The sequence below is a fragment of the Zea mays genome, chromosome 8, assembly GCF_902167145.1.
Source record: "Zea mays cultivar B73 chromosome 8, Zm-B73-REFERENCE-NAM-5.0, whole genome shotgun sequence".
NCBI lineage: Eukaryota > Viridiplantae > Streptophyta > Magnoliopsida > Poales > Poaceae > Zea > Zea mays.
Genome location: NC_050103.1, coordinates 177,887,204 through 177,903,058, shown reverse-complemented (window position 1 = coordinate 177,903,058; position 15,855 = coordinate 177,887,204). Strand labels below are relative to the sequence as shown.

Below are 15,855 nucleotides of genomic sequence, written 5' to 3'. Positions count from 1 at the left end.
CTACGTGAAGTTAGAAGCGCTTGGGAGGCTGCGTTCGTGAAAATCTAGTGAGCGGAGACATGTTTACTTGTGGAACCTATGCAGTGTCAGTTTAAATTACTTTGTGAAATTTTTTTTTGTGTTCGTATGACGCTAAAGTACTTTGTTGCTAAACACTCAGATTCTTCTAAGTCAACTTCTCTCCCTACAGTCAGATTTTCCACAACCAGATTCTCAGAGAAGCTCGTCAGAAGGAAAAAACGAACTAAACAAGCCCTATATCCACTGCAACAGATAAACCTGCCTATATAAAGGTCTTTTATATCTTCTATACCATACCTTCCGAAACAACCTCGCTTGTACTTCACAACCATGTCTTTATGTAGGTCCCACCCATTGGGAGTGTCAAAGTGGCACAAGCTGTCGAAGTGCTATTGTGGGTTTAGAATGATACTCTCTCCGTTCATAAATATATGACACCGTTAACTTTAAAAAAACTTTAATCACTCGTCTTATTCAAAAAAATAATGAGTTATCATTTATTTTGTTGTGATTTGTTTTATCACTTAAGGTAGTCTGTGTTTCACTTCAATTTTTAGATTTTTGAATAAATATTTTGAATAAGACGAGTGGTTAAAGTTTTTAAAAAAATCAACAGTGTTGTATATTTATGAACAGATGTAGTATTATGCATTTGAACGGATCCACTTGAGCCTCAAGCCAACTATGACCATAGGTTCTTCAAGTGCCCAGACCTCGATGATGACTTTATGGTAACGAAGACAACTAAATTATTTATTTCTCATTATCGTTTTTAACCTGATCCATGACATCTACTATAAACACATAGCCTTGCAAGTTGGGTGGATCAAGAGGCACAATCACAGCTACGAGGATGGCCAATCAGCAGAGAAAACAAAGCCCAGTCGTTTGTCAAGATGACTTAGATTCATGAGCTGAAATGACAGACGAGGCTTAACGACACATGATGGTGGATCAACTCCGTCTAAAGGGCAAGGAGGATGAACTTGCAAAGAGACGAGAGCAGCTAAGCGTGTGTGTGGTGGCATCAAGCGTTAGGAGAAAGAGCTCTAAACTCATGAAGTAACTCTCAAGAAAAAGAGTGAGAGCAAAAAAGGGATGCAGCAAAAGTATTTAAGTGGCGCAAGAGGAAAGGAAAACACTGACGCCATATCTAGTAGACACAATGTAGGGTAATAGTTCCAACAAGTTCTAATACATGTAAGGTTTAGTGGTGGGACTATTTAGCTTTATGTAACTAGAATTCCACACATACCATATATTGTTCTATATAATGTCCATATAGGGCTGAATTACTCAACTTTTGTTGCTTTAAATTGTTCAAAAATCAAGCAAAACTGTAATAACTTGTTCTTATTTTTAGTTTCTATCACAGACCCGCTAAATATCATCAATAGATGACTCCACGAGACTAGCTGCCTGTACATTACTTATGGCTCTCAACAGGTCGTCTTCCTGAGAAAAACTTATACATGACCAATCTTTTTGGTTCAAATATTACCCATGCAGTAACGCACAAGAACAGTGGTCAATTCGTACACCATATTTCAAGAATGTCGCCAGTGCTGCCTGGCAGGCAAACAAAAACAATGCCTCACGCCGTGTACAACCTCTACCCTCACAAGCACAAATCGACAAAACTAAGACAAGCACGCCACCCAATCAGCCAATCCACGCCCTAATTATGTACTGTTGTCGCCGTCAAAACATAGCGTGATCACTTCATCAGGTGCCTTGGTCGCCTGGGCCAGCGAGAGCGATCTGCATGCAGAGCCACCAAAAGGTGCAAGCCATGCCGTTTTCTATCAGCAACAGGGAGGGGGGGGGATCTAATTGTACAGTATAAAAAACTAGAGACAAAATGGCATACATTGCAATTCGAAGCGAACTTGCGAGCAATCATAATCGCAGCATTCCTGTCCCTGTCTGTTTCGAAGGCTAGAGTGTAGGACGAGCCTTTCCTAGGGTGCCAGAAAACTGCCCTAGCTGCAGCATTACCACCACCACGGCTCCCGCATAACTGCAAATGGAACAAGACAAACAGGTTATCTGAAGGTTAATCATAAAATAGCCCCCATAGCGTCAAAGTGCAACATTAGAGTTCTTTCAAGTGCAAGATTAAAGTTCTTTCAGAGAATGAACTGCTTTCCACAATCCCCATAGCGTGTACAAGATTGCCCAAAAAATTGTTCCAAAAACCACTAAGTTTTCTAAGTCGCAAAAAAAAAAAAGGAAGTACCAAACAAAGGTTTCTCCAGCAGATATCATAAGCTCAGTCCACACTAAACTTCATTGGCGACGGCGTCTTCATTCGCGAAGGTGAAGGGATCTCTCTCCACGACAGCACAGCGAGCATGGCAACGACAGCCTCTGGGTCCCACAGCTGGAAATCGGAGCCCAGTGCATGGGCCAGAGTCGGGTCAGGCTGGACCGCTGGAGGAGCACCATTAAGCGGTGCAGGTCCCACAGGCCCAGTGAGTAGCCTGCCAACATCAGCAACTGGGCGGGGCCCTTGGGCGTGCGCAGAGGCACCGCCCCTGTACGTGTGTGTCACAGGCGTCGAGGCAGAAGGCGGCATGGATGGGCAACGAACAGGCAGAAGACACGACAATGGCTGTGGCCGCTGTCGCCAAGGCTGAAATGAGCAAGCAGGATCGTCCGCCGTGATTGCATGTTTTTTTCGCACGGTGCCGGGGGTGGGGGTCGGTTTTCCCAAATGCTCGAAGTTTGGGAGTTGTTGAGGATGTGTTTTTTCAATCCTGCCAAAAATCCTAGATTGGAAAGTTTTTTTGGAAACTGTTAGAGATGCTCTCATCGCAATTAATGAAGCAATGCCTAGATCATCTCCAGCAGACTCCCTATCGCACCTCCTATTTCAAACTCCACTTTATAAACAATGCAGTCTACAGTGCAAAACAATATTTTGCACAACCATATGTACGCTCTACTGAAGACGGCCTAAGCATGCAACAACCATCCCATGAGGACAAAACATGATTAAATCCCACAAACAATAACAGAGGGCAGGTGGCGCAGCTGGGTACAGCCGCGTTGGCGGCACTGAGGCAAACAGCGCGCGCATCGGAGTCACAGGGGGTTAGAAGGGGGCCATCAGCAGCGCAGGAGATCGAGCGGGGGCCGTCGGCACTGCAGGAGATCGGGCGAGGGCCGACGGAGGCACATGGTATCGGGCGTTGATTCCGGCAACGAAGATGCCCAAAATGGTTAGAAAAGGATATTAAACTTAAACCTAACTTGGCTTTGGTACCATGTTACTAACATCATGATTAGAGAGGATGATTGGATGATTAGTCTTCAGGACTTGGTGATATATATAGGCTAGTAATATGGGCCTCGCCTCATATATACGCTGGTAATATGTATGGGCCTTAACAATAAATATAATATAAGTATGTCTACTGCTACAACCACAGGACAAGCAACATTGCAAATAATGAAGTAATTTCATCTAAGTTAAGCCTAAAGAGCACTTCGGTTACATACACATAATGTGATGATATTTTACCTTCATCGTAGTGGAATACGACTCTCTTGCTTTTGTGGACCATCCTTTTCGAAGTTTTATTCTCAGCTTTCCAATGTGAAATACATGAACAGAATTCGACGAGTAATCCTTCCCATTCATTTGGGTTACTACTACCTACAAAGCAGCACAGTTCAAACCATAGTACAACTTACATTGTAATAATTTATCATTGGTCTCGGTGCATTTGTAGATAGTTTACCAAAAAAGTATCAAAGAGACCACATCATATAATCAAGACAAAAAACATACATTGAACTCAATATCCGTCCTTTTCATTAGTGAGTCCACATAACGTTCAAGTCCTGCAGCTGTTCAAAGCATAAGAACTCAGCTAAGTGAAACTTCAATCATGTCAGAAGCTTGTATCAAACTATCAGCAGTTTGCTTCTTTTGCATGATTGTTATAAAATATGACAAGATAAATTACAATGCTTGTGAATACCCTATGTCACTATCCGATATATGGTAATTGTCATATCAAGCTCTACTTTGATAGTAGGAAATCAGATAGGACACAAATGCCAAAGGGGATGTACAACGAGGAAAAGTTATACCAGGTGTAATACCATGTCCACTCCTGAACCGGCGGTACTTACTCCTGACAGCTCTCTAAGATCATATATTGTCCCTACAGACCAACACGGGTCTTCTGTGCGCACTTTGTCCTTACTCATGCGTACACGAGAAAACTTCTCGGTCGGTCACCCATCCTAAATTGCTTCAATCCAAGCACGCTTAATTTGAAGGTTCTTTCGAGATAGGCTTCCAAAAAAAAGATACACCTTGTTTGTATGAATACACTATTAATTCTATTAAGCCTTGGGCAAGGATATCACCATCCACCGGGGCCAGGATATCACAATCCACCCCCCCCCCCTAGAAGACCGACGTCCTCGTCGGTCAACCCCAGTCCAGTAACCTACCCTCTTAGCCACGTCTGTGTGTCTAGTGTCGTCATATGCCATGTCATGTGACACTCCGGGCCCACATGCGCCATGCGCCATTAACCGGAACCCCTAACCCACACACAAGTGTGCAGGGCGTTAAGCCCTCGAGCAGCTGGACCGCGGCTACGTAGCTCGTATCCGTCGTCCGTCTTCTCCGGCGAGGTATTCCTCCGCCGTAGGCTTAGAGAGTACAGGGAGATGGGAGCTTAAGGTGATAAATTTCTTATTCCCTTCATTGCCTCACGGTTCCATATAAATAGGCCACTGGCCTGACCAACTAGGTAACTTCTAATTTAGGAAATGACTTATTTGGAAACCAACTCCTGAACTCCCCTACAATTAAGGCCTATCAATTTGGCCACTAATCTAGCCACTTTCCTTGGACGGACCTTCCTTGGTTGAGCTGCTGCCACTTTCCTCTTTGGACGAAACTTCCTTGGTTGAGCTGCTGCCACTTTCCTTGGATGAACCTTCCTTAGGTGAGCTGCTGTTGGCGCCCACCTTGAATGCCCGAGCCTCAGCTCTCCTGGCGTTGCGGGCCCGCATATAGGTGCGGCCCCACATGACATCTCTCCCCCCCTCGAGGTCCAGCTCATCCTCGAGCTGAAAATCTGGGTAGGTGGCGCGAAACTTGTCGAGGTCCTCCCAGGTCGCCGAAGTTGTTGGTTCGCCCCGCCACTGGACCAGCACCTGTTGAACAATCGCCCCATGATGGAACAATCGCCCCATGATGGATGTCGGGTAGGGGCGGCGGGGCGGATGGAGGTGCCCCTACAAACTTCAGGGTGCCCACGTGGAAGACGTCATGAATGCGGGCATGTGGTGGTAGCTCCAGGCGAACGACGACGTTGTTGATGAGCTCGATGACGCGGTATGGCCCTAGGAAGCGGGGCTTCAGTTTGCCCATTGTCTGTTGTGGCAGTGAGGACGGAGCTCGCTGGCGAAGTCGAAGGAGCGCCCAGTCGCCGACTGCGTATGTCACTGGCCGGTGTTGCTTGTCGTAGTGGCGTTTCTGCACCGCATGTGCCTGCTCGGGGCGATGGCGCACATCGGCGAGGAATGCCTCGCGTTCCTCCATGTCGCGTGCGACCGCATCCACCCTTGTTTCACCAGGCTCATAAGAGCGGATGGAGGGCGGGTCACGACCATACACCACCCGGAATGGCGTCTCCCGGAGCGAGGACTGGTATGCTGTGTTGTACACGTATTCGGCCCACGGCAACCAGCGAAGCCATTGTCGAGTACGGTCGCCTGTGAAACAGCGGAGGTACATAATGATGACGCGGTTGGCCGCCTCCGTCTGGCCGTCTGACTGTGGGTGGAAGGCGAACGACATGTGCAGCTTAGTGCCCATGAGCCGCATGAGCTCACGCCAGAACGTCGAGGTGAACACCGGGTCGCGGTCGGACACCATGAATTGCGGCACGCCATGGAGGCGTACAATGTCGGCGAAGAAGGCCTGCGCACCGACTCGGCGGTGTACGGGTGGCCGAGGGCGATGAAGTGGCAGTACTTGCTGAAGCGGTCGACGACGGAGAGGATCACCGACTTCACGTTGACACGGGGCAGTGCTTCAATGAAGTTGAGGCCGATGTCTGCCCAAACGACGGTGGGAATCGGTAGTGGCGTGAGGAGACCTGCCGGGTGAAGATGCTCCGACTTGTACCGCTGACAAGTGGGACATGCCCGTACAAAGTCCTGCACAACACGACGCATGTTGGGAAAATGGAAGTCACGGCGGAGGAGGTGTAGTGTGCGTTGGACGCCCTCATGTCCATCATTATGGACAGCCGCCACAATCTCCTGCAGAAGTGGCGAGGCCGGTGGGATGTACATGCGCCTGTCGTAGAGAACCATGTCGTAGGCCACCGCCCATGGAGTAGTGCGTGTGCCTGCCCTGACTTCGTCGTGGATGGCAGCCAGAGCGGGCTCAGTAGCCTAGGCGTGTCGGAGGCGGCTGATGAAGTCGAAGCGGGGAGCTGAGATTGCCTGGAGAGTCCTCGTGCCGTCCTCGTCGGTGTCGCGGCGCGAGAGCGCGTCGGCCACCGACCCACCGTGTTCGTTGCTCCTGACTTGTACTCAACGGAGAAGTCGAACCCGAGGAGCTTGCCCACCCAATGATGCTGCGAAATGGTCGCCAGGCGCTGATCGAGGAGGTACTTGAGGTTGTAGTGGTCTGTCTTGACGATGAAGCGTCGCCCCCACAGGTACGACCACCAATGTCGTACGGCAAGCACAAGCCCGATGAGTTCGCGCTCATAGGCCGCTAGGGAGCGATGGCGGGGCGCCACTGGTCGGTTGAAGAAGGCGATCGGATGAGCCTCCTGTATGAGCACCACCCTGAAGCCATAGGTGGACGCGTCGCACTCCACGACGAAGGACTTGGTGAAGTCTGGTAATGTCAACACCGGTGTTGTCGTCACTGCCCCTTTGAGGGCACTGAAAGCGGCGGTTGCCTCGTCGGGCCACACGAACCCCTCTTTCTTCAGGAGTGTCGTGAGGGGTGCTGCAATGGCGCCATAGTTGTGGACGAACTTGCGGTAGTAGCCTGCCAAACCGAGGAAGCCACGCACGGCTCGCGCCGAACGAGGTTGTGGCCAGTCGTGGATGGCCTGGACCTTTGCGGGGTCCATAGCGACGCCAGCCGCTGAAATGACGTGGCCGAGATAAGCGACGAAGTCAACACCAAATGAGCACTTGGACCTCTTGACAAAGAGTCGGTGCTGGCGCAGGGTGTTGAGGACGACGCGGAGGTGCCGGAGGTGGTCCGCCCATGAGGTGTTGTATATCAAGATGTCGTCAAAGAAGACAAGCACAAACCGGCGGAGGTAGGTTCGCAGGACGTCGTTCATCAAAGCCTGGAATGTGGCTGGGGCGTTGCACAGCCCGAACGGCATCACCAGGAACTCGTAGAGGCCGTCGTGGGTGCAGAACGCCGTTTTATGGACGTCCTCCTGCCGCATCTGTACTTGGTGATACCCCGACCGCAGGTCCAGCTTGGTGAAGAGGCGTGCGCCATGGAGCTCGTCGAGGAGCTCGTCGACGATCGGGATCGGGAACGCGTCCTTGACAGTGAGCGCGTTCAACGCGCGGGGGGTCGACGCAGAAGCGCCACGACCCGTCCGGCTTCTTGACGAGGATGACCGGGGACGAGAACGCTGAGTCGCTGCGGCGGACGATGCCCTGGTCGATCATGGCGGCGCACTGCCGCTCAAGTTCGTCCTTGTGTGCCGCAGGGTACCTGTACGGCCGCACCGCCACCGGGGAGGAGCCTGGCTTGAGGACTATGTGGTGCTCGCGGCCCTGTGCTGGAGGTAGTCCGATCGGCTCGGTGAATACATCGGCAAAGGCGTGTAACAGCCCGTCGATGAGGGTGTCGGCGGCTGTGGCGGCGAGGAGAGTCGACGCGGATGGAGGTGCCACGCCGCGCTAGCAGACGTCGCGCCCCTCCCACTGGAATGCCATGGTTCGGGCGGTGAAGTCCCATACAATGGGCCCGAGCGTGGCCATCCAGTGCGTGCCGAGGACGACGTCGTACCCGGCTAAGGGCATTACGAAGAGATCGACGCCGAATACCATGCTGCCCATGTCGACCGGAGCTTGGCGAAGAACGCCCGGGCAGGCCACGCGTTCCCCATTGGCCACCGTTGTCGTGAGTCGAGGCCGCGGCTCGATGGTTAGCCCCGAGCGTCGCGCAGCCGCTTCCCCGATGAAGATGTGTGTTGAGCCCGTGTCGATGAGCGCGACGAAAGTAGCGGCGCCAACGACCACCTGCAGTTGTACCGTATTGCCGACGAATACCCCGGCGACGGCGTCAAGGGAGAACATCGGCGTCTCCGTGTCGTGGTCATCCCCCGTGGCGGACTCGTCGGCGGTGTCCAACTCGACGTCGTTGATGTAGAAGATCCGCGTACAGACGCGGTTGTGCCCCCGTGTGTAGCGCTCGTTGCAGTTGAAGCAGAGGCCCTACCGACGGCGCTCCTCTTGCTCCTGCATGGATAGGCGTTTGCGCCCATCTGCCATGACCGCGGGCGTGGCTGCCTGCTCAGCCAGCGGGGCAGGCAGAGCTAGTCGCGGTGCAGGGGTCGGCAGCATGCCATGGGGCGCGCCCTTGGGAGGCGTCGGTGTATATTGCTCCCGAAGCTCCAGCTGGCGCGCCAGGCTCATGGCAGCCGCTAGGGACTGCGGGTTGTGTACCTGGACGTCAAGGCTGAGCGGGGGACGGAGACCCCCAGTGAATAGTTGGACCCATTGTGCCTCGTCGAGGGGTCCTGCACGTGGGAGGAGCGCCTGGAAGAGGTCCCGATAGTCCGCGACGGACCCCGTGCGGCGGCAATCAGCCAGCTCGAAGAGAGGCGCGGCGCGGAGAGGAGGGTCATAGCGCAGATTGAGCAACTCCTTGAACCGGCGCCACGATGGAGTACCCTCGTCCGTCTGGACCTGGATATACCACATATGCGCCCCGTGCTCCAAGTTGTAGGATGCCATCCAGACCTTCTCCTCCTCCATGATGCGCTGCTGATGGAAGTAGGATTCGCAGCGGTTGATGAAGATGAGAGGATCGGTTTTACCATCGTACCGGGGAAAGTCCAGCTTTTGGAACCTCGGTGGTCGGTCCCCATGGTGCTCGTCGTAGCCAATCTTGTGGCCTGAGGCGGACGTGCGATCGGCTGTGAGGCTGGCGATGGCCTGGGCGTTGGCCACGACGCACGCCTGCAGTGACTTGAGAGCCTCGGCAAAGGCCTTGAAGTCGTTGGAATCGCCCATGGCTGGAACGCAGGGCACCATAGAGGACGTCGGTGAAGTTGGTGCGGCGGCTGGGGGTGGTGGTGAGGTGGTGGCGGCTGGTGTAGTGGTGGACTGGGTAGAGGATCGTCGGGATCGTGATACCAGGTTGTCAAGGACGTTAAGCCCTCGAGCAGCTGGACCGCGGCTACGTAGCTCGTATCCGCCGTTCGTCTTCTCCGGCGAGGTATTCCTCCGTCGTAGGCTTAGAGAGTACAGGGAGATGGGAGCTTAAGGTGATATATTTCTTATTCCCTTCATTGCCTCACGGTTCCATATAAATAGGCCACTGGCCTGACCAACTAGGTAACTTCTAATTTAGGAAATGACTTATTTGGAAACCAACTCCCCTACAATTAAGGCCTATCAATTTGGCCACTAATCTAGCCACTTTCCTTGGACACCTTCCTTGGTTGAGTTGTTGCCACTTTCCTCTTTGGACGGACCTTCCTTGGTTGAGCTGTTGCCACTTTCCTTGGACGAACCTTCCTTAGGTGAGTTGCTGTTGGCGCCCACCTTGAACGCCCGAGCCTCAGCTCTCCTGGCGTCGCGGGCCCGCATATAGGTGCGGCCCCACATGACAGCACGTGAAACCGCAAGGGTCGGCTCAGATAGCACTTGTAACACCCCATCCACTCCCGAACCGGCGGTACTTACTCCTGTTAGCTCTCTAGGATCATATATTGTCCACACAGACCAACACGGGTCTTTTGTGCGCACTTTGTTCTCACTCATGCGCACGCGAGAAAACTTCTCGGTCAGTCACTCATCCCAAATTGCTTCAAGCCAAGCACGCTTAACTTGGAGGTTCTTTCGAGATAGGCTTCCGAAAAAAATATGCCTTGTTTGTATGAGTACGGTATTAATTCTATTAAGCCTTGGACCAGAATATCACCATCCACTGGGGCCAGGATATCACACCAGGGAATGTCTCAGATAGCTTAATTTCAGTTATTTTCTGGAAGAAACACATTCAGGATTTCCATTGAATCTTTAAAAGAATACAGATGAGGAAAATGACTTAAATCTGCCAAAAAAAACTTGGAGAAGGACTAACCGTTATCTACAGGGCCATCTGTCTGAACTATAATTTTGTCTGCATTCAAAACTATCTCTGCTTGCAACAATCGGCCAACATCAAACGGTTCTGGGGCATACATAAATTTTGTTGCTCCTGCAGGAGGAGTCCACAACATCTTACCAACAGAATGATTGCATGATATGCCAAAAGAATAAGATCAATTTGACAATCTTTAAGAATGCTTGCATGAGATGCCAAAAGAACCAGAACAAATGATTCACAGATGAGCCCGTTTTTTTGAATGACATAGGGAGAAGCCCTCCTAGTCTGCATGCCACTTTACTGACAATGTACCTGATATGAGTTCTCTAGTGCCTCCAGAAATTACACGATACCACTGAATTGGACAGTTCGTGATGTTTGAAGCACCATCAACTCGCGGGATAATACAAAGCTGTGATCCAAGGGTATTAGAACCTTCAAGCTCAAAGAGGCCAGAACTATCGTCTTCTAACCTCTTGATCATGGCAAGCTACAAATAAAAATCGTTGGGCAGTGATTATCATATAGCTCAACATTACTTAAATTTGAAGACCCTAGTAGTACAAACTCTGCCCTATATATCTAACAGGAGATACCTCTTTCTTTAGCTGATTGCATAGCTGAGTCTTCTCTGAGATGAGAGTCCGCAGTGCCTGAAGCTCAAACTCCATGTCCATGACCTATGATTATTTTTTATGTAAACATATCAGAAGATAGTCTATTTTTTACTAGCTACATCAAATTAATAAATAGCAGAGGATATATAACATGCCAATTAAGACTATGATAATATATTAAAAAAAGCCAGGGTTACCAATGACGAACCTTGCTTGGCTGGTGTAGCATTTTTATTCTCCTAGCCTCTCGGACCTCTTTCCTAAGTTCCTCTATTTCCTGATTATTAGAGGACAAAAATCAAGATACAAAATAAATATGGGTCAATGGCAACTGGCAATAAATGATACGAGAGGCAAATAAAATGAACATCCAAGCTCATTTTGGAATAAGTACCGCCTTCTCTCTGCTACTTGACGCAAAATCATGTACACGCCATGCTTTCTCAACTTTTTCGATCGCAGCTCTAGCCTTTTCAATTTCAGCCAGTGCAAGGGCCCTTTCCTCTTCAGCCACTTTGCGTGCATCTTCAGTAGCCTAAGATACAAAATGTGACACTGTGACAGCCTGGTAAATCCAAAGGTTCAACTAGGCTAGTCTATCAAGTCTCCAAAACAAGGATGCTCCTAGGCTGCTACTGGTGCATACCACAATGGAAAGAACTAAAAAAGTTATAAAATTATGAGAAGCTGAAACTTTCTGTGTTCCAGAAAAAATAACATTATGTTCCATTGGAAACATGTGCATGGTACCTAGCCGTGCTGCCATGTTTATATCATAACATATTGACAAATAGAAAGCAGTCTTCTTTGAGGTCCCACCTCAGCTTCTCAGGTAACGCATTAAAAAGGCTGCAAAGCTAAGTGGGTACTAACAAAAATGCAGCAGACCTGCTTAAGGAAGTTAGCCAATTTTTTTACTTCAGCCTTCTCATAAATTAACTCCCCTTCTCGTTGTGTCAACTGGACAGCTAGTGCCTCCACCTGATAGCAAATAATTTCATAATCACATAAGCATTTCTCCAGCTAAAGGTACCATAAAAGGGGGGAGGGGGTACATTTACAATCTGAATGTAATATGGACAGGTACTGTGGCAGGCATAATTGAAAAGTAAATTAGATACTAAAGAGGAATGGCATGTGAGAACATAGACCTTGACTCCTTCTCTATTCAGAATGAGAAAATAGTGAAATACTCCCAAAACTCTCAAGAACAGGTCCAAAGAAGCTAAAGATGTACGTGCCAAAAGGATCTCAAAACTAATATATTCATCTTGTGAACTGTTTCGCAGGTTGCTATCTAAAATTACAAGTTCATAACAACACAATAAAACCTAGCATCATTTTCCTGGTGTTATCCTAAACGCTAAACAATCGGTCATCCTTTGTTTAGCATTTAGGCCATTTAGACGGCGTTTAAATGGAGTTAAACGGCCTAAACGGTTTTGTATAGTATAACACTAAAATATACTACCTCCATTCTCGAATATTTGTCGCCTTCTAATTCATTTTTGAACTAAACTGTGACAAATAAAAAAACGGAGGGAGTACATATTTATGCATGTAAAAATCAAATATGATAGAAAGTATATATATATATATTTATACATGTAACAAATAAGTATTTTACCAAATAGTTTTTTGGAAGAAAACTAAATGGCATCCACCTCGTATACTCAGGATGTTAATTAATTGGGTGCTAAATGTGGTAGTCATAATCCTCCTATTGACTAAATGTTGAATTAAATGACATCTAGCTCATTTAATCACATTTAACTCGATTATGTTTAAACCATCTAGACGATTTTTAACAGTTTAAACGGTCCAACAGTTTAATTCACAGTTCAGGACCTAAAAGAATTAGGTGGCCTCCTCTCACTGTTTAAACGGGGTAAACAATCGTTTAGGCAAACATATAATTAAGAAGTTAGAAGGGTAAAACTGGTGCAGTGGTGAGAGCTCAGAGCTGTCTCACTGAGTCACCAGGTCGTGGTTTCGAAACGTCCTCTCTCCACATTTGTGGGTGGAAGGCTTGCCTCGGTTTATCTCTTCCCCAGATCCCACTCATGTGAGAGCCTCCGGCACTAGGTCTGTCCAACGATAAATGGAACAACTGCTCATTTGAATAGCTTATAAGGTCTTTCCTTTATCTGGAACACTATGACTAGACTCAAGCAAAGGATATTTACATAAATAAATGGGATCCACTTAGAACAAAATTGGATCTACAAGAAGCTTATATAACAGCAGGCAGATATTGGTAAGTCCAAAAATTGTAAGAGAAGAGGTTAACCAGTGAGATAGCTTCCTCAGCATCGTCTCTGTTTCGACCAGCCACACGGCCTTTCAGTGTGTCTAAAACATCTCTGAGCTTCTTAAGAAGAACCTGCCTGTCTAATGAAGCGGCTTCTCGCCGCTTGGCCTGAAACATGAGGCAACAATTTCAGAATGGAGTTTGATTTCAATGGGAGTAGCATAACACTAGAAACTTATATTCATTAGCAAACTTCTAATTCATCAACTATCAAAGTGAGACTCAGAACAACACTGCAGCCCATAAACTTTGCATTTCACTTCCCATGTGTTTATACATTTTCTTCTCAACAATAGGCTGTTGCAGAGCAGTTTCAGGAAAAAAGTCAAAACGGCAAGTACTTCAGAAGGTGGTCTAAACAAGAAATAAAGATTGAGAAGAAATAAGCAATAAACTGAGCTCTGGGGCAAGCCACTGATACTATATGAGGATTGTGCCAACTTAATATGGTTACTGGCAGACAAATCTGAATTTTTCCTGTTACATTTTACTAAACGTGAAATTCTTTATCAGTAACCAACATCATAAGCATGAGAGGTACTACTCCAGAATCTACAATAACAATATAGTTGCTGATAATAACAGATTTCAACTTTGCATTAGATTTCCTATGAGATACCATTGACAAAAGTAAGTAGAGGCAAAGTGAGAAAAACACCTCTTCAGAAAGCTTGGAAGCGCCAGATAGACCCTTCTCAAATTTCTCCTTGAGATCACGCACAGAAAGACGCTTGTGCTGCTCTAGCAGCTGCGCTGTTTCCTTTGCAACAATCTCCTTGAGAGGTACAGCCTCATGTGTCTCCTCTGGATCAATGATTTGGTTGTTTGGTCCAATCCTATAGTCTGGGAAATGGCCCTTGGGGAAATTAACGTCAGATGAGACCAAATCAAGTGCCTCCTTCTGCATGTCATCTCCGGAGTCATGGATGACCCTTGTCATGTGTGGTGATCTGATGACAAATTGACCAGGAACATATATATCCTCAGTACTTTATACATACCAAAAACTTGAAAAACTACAAGCACATCACAGAAAAATCAGGTGTTGACAGATATGTCTTGTACGCAGTAGTATTATATCGTTTATGGATACATAAAACAAGGCACAGCTAAAGTTAGTGAAGATTTCAAACTTGAACCAATTCCAATTCTTCTCTCATCACAGTAGTTCAGATTCCAAAAGCTGAACACTTATATCAGGAAGTAAATTCCACTAATCCTAGCATCTACTCCCTCTACCAAAATAGATGACGCTTTTGACTTTTAGTATCATGTTTGACCATGTAGTAGTATTCAGTTTTTTGTGCAAATAAGAAAATAAATAAGTCATTATTGAAGTATCTCTAATCATAAAATAAGTCAGGATAAAATAAATAATATTCATAAAAAATGAATACGGCGAACAATCAAACACGATGTCTAAAAGTAAAAAACGTCGTGTATTTTGGGTTGGAAGGAGAATCTCGTTAAACCTTACGAAATTGGCATCTTAAGGACTAGGGAGTAGGGACAGAAGTGAGCCTCACAACTAGAAACACTATGGCTACATGCCTACATCAAATTTTAGAAGATAAAACCACAACCTTTAAAGTAAAAAATACAAATAGCTGTTATCTAGCACAAGGACATCTAAAAAATTGGTTAGAGCATGGCAAAAACTGGACTCAGAATATCCATGTCAGACTCAAAGTCGAATTATGGAGAGCAAATACTTCTTTTTTGTGGGGTGGGTACACCAGCTTGTTTGCTAGATCCATGTTCCAGGCTGAAGAACCTGATGGATTTGGCAGGGCACCACTCAGCGCACAAATCCACAACTAGACGGACGGGTGAAAGGGGAGAAAATTGGAATTGGTTGCTCACAGTCACAGCAAACAAAAGGTGCAAGCTATGAGCACTTACCAGGAGAAGAACAGTACCAATGCAATCAGCGTGCCGTCGCAGAGTAAACAAGGCGCCGGCGCCGCGCGCTGGCAGGGCTTCTAGGTTCTTCACCCCTCTCGAGCACGCAACTGCAGCTGCAATTGGAGAAGAGGAGGCGAATTTCCTTTCCGCCAATTTACAACTAGGGGTATAGCCCTTGCGGCTTTTGAAAAAGCGGGGCTTTAATAATCAGCTGCTGTTGCTTTCGATTTTGCGGATGGATTCTCTTTGACGAGTGGGTTCGAATCCTTAATGCGCCACGGCCGCGAGCCCACGAGGAGACGACGACGACTGGACGGCAAAGAAGAGAAGCGAGCGAAGGGGAAAGAAGGGAGACGACGGAAGACTAGAGATGCTGTAGCGGCGGAGACGAACGGCCGTGACAGCTACACCAAACGAAAACGCCATCGACGGGTCAACGTCAGGTCGGTCCGGTTTCGAATCAGGTCATGGTGAGATTATTATGGGTAATTTGGTACAATATATTCAGCCAGTATTTAGAGTGTGTTTGGTTTGAAAAATAAAGTGATCTATTTTTTTCTCAATCCTTACTTTTTTATTTGGTTTGTGTAATAGAATAGGTTGATCCATCACCACATCATTACTCATAAGCTAATAACTATTTATGTGCTCGTGCGTTG

General features: G+C 47.7%; 2 protein-coding genes across 3 annotated transcripts; both read right to left on the bottom strand.

Moving 5' to 3' along the window:
- Positions 1 to 1,406: 1,406 nt before the first annotated feature.
- LOC100216987 (uncharacterized) lies at positions 1,407 to 15,521 on the bottom strand. Of its 2 annotated transcripts, none has more exons than XM_035961317.1 (13): positions 15,004 to 15,150; positions 13,950 to 14,241; positions 13,271 to 13,399; positions 11,869 to 11,961; positions 11,375 to 11,515; positions 11,189 to 11,257; positions 10,960 to 11,043; positions 10,676 to 10,853; positions 10,358 to 10,474; positions 3,818 to 3,876; positions 3,548 to 3,682; positions 1,892 to 2,041; positions 1,407 to 1,782 (listed from the first exon to the last, which is right to left on the bottom strand). In XM_035961317.1, exons 2-13 carry the CDS (start codon positions 14,229 to 14,231, stop codon positions 1,747 to 1,749), a joined length of 1,473 nt encoding a protein of 490 aa, XP_035817210.1. In that variant the 5' UTR covers positions 14,232 to 14,241; positions 15,004 to 15,150; the 3' UTR covers positions 1,407 to 1,746. The 2 variants fall into 2 exon arrangements, with proteins under 2 accessions (XP_035817210.1, NP_001136837.1); NM_001143365.1 differs by lacking the exon at positions 15,004 to 15,150 and adding an exon at positions 15,194 to 15,521 and having other exon boundaries at positions 1,479 to 1,782.
- LOC109941421 (uncharacterized) lies at positions 7,107 to 10,351 on the bottom strand. Its single transcript, XM_035961949.1, has one exon. It carries the CDS (start codon positions 9,301 to 9,303, stop codon positions 8,482 to 8,484), a length of 822 nt encoding a protein of 273 aa, XP_035817842.1. The 5' UTR covers positions 9,304 to 10,351; the 3' UTR covers positions 7,107 to 8,481.
- Positions 15,522 to 15,855: the final 334 nt, after the last annotated feature.

Coding starts and splice junctions, on each gene's coding strand:
- LOC109941421 (XM_035961949.1), bottom strand. CDS start 9,303: ATGGTGCCCTGCGTTCCAGCCATGGGCGATTCCAACGACTTCAAGGCC.
- LOC100216987 (NM_001143365.1), bottom strand. CDS start 14,231: ATGACAAGGGTCATCCATGACTCCGGAGATGACATGCAGAAGGAGGCA. Junction 11,516..11,868: donor TGGCTAACTTCCTTAAGCAG/GTCTGCTGCATT, acceptor TTTGTATCTTAG/GCTACTGAAGATGCACGCAA. Junction 2,042..3,547: donor CGTATTCCACTACGATGAAG/GTAAAATATCAT, acceptor TTCCATTTGCAG/TTATGCGGGAGCCGTGGTGG.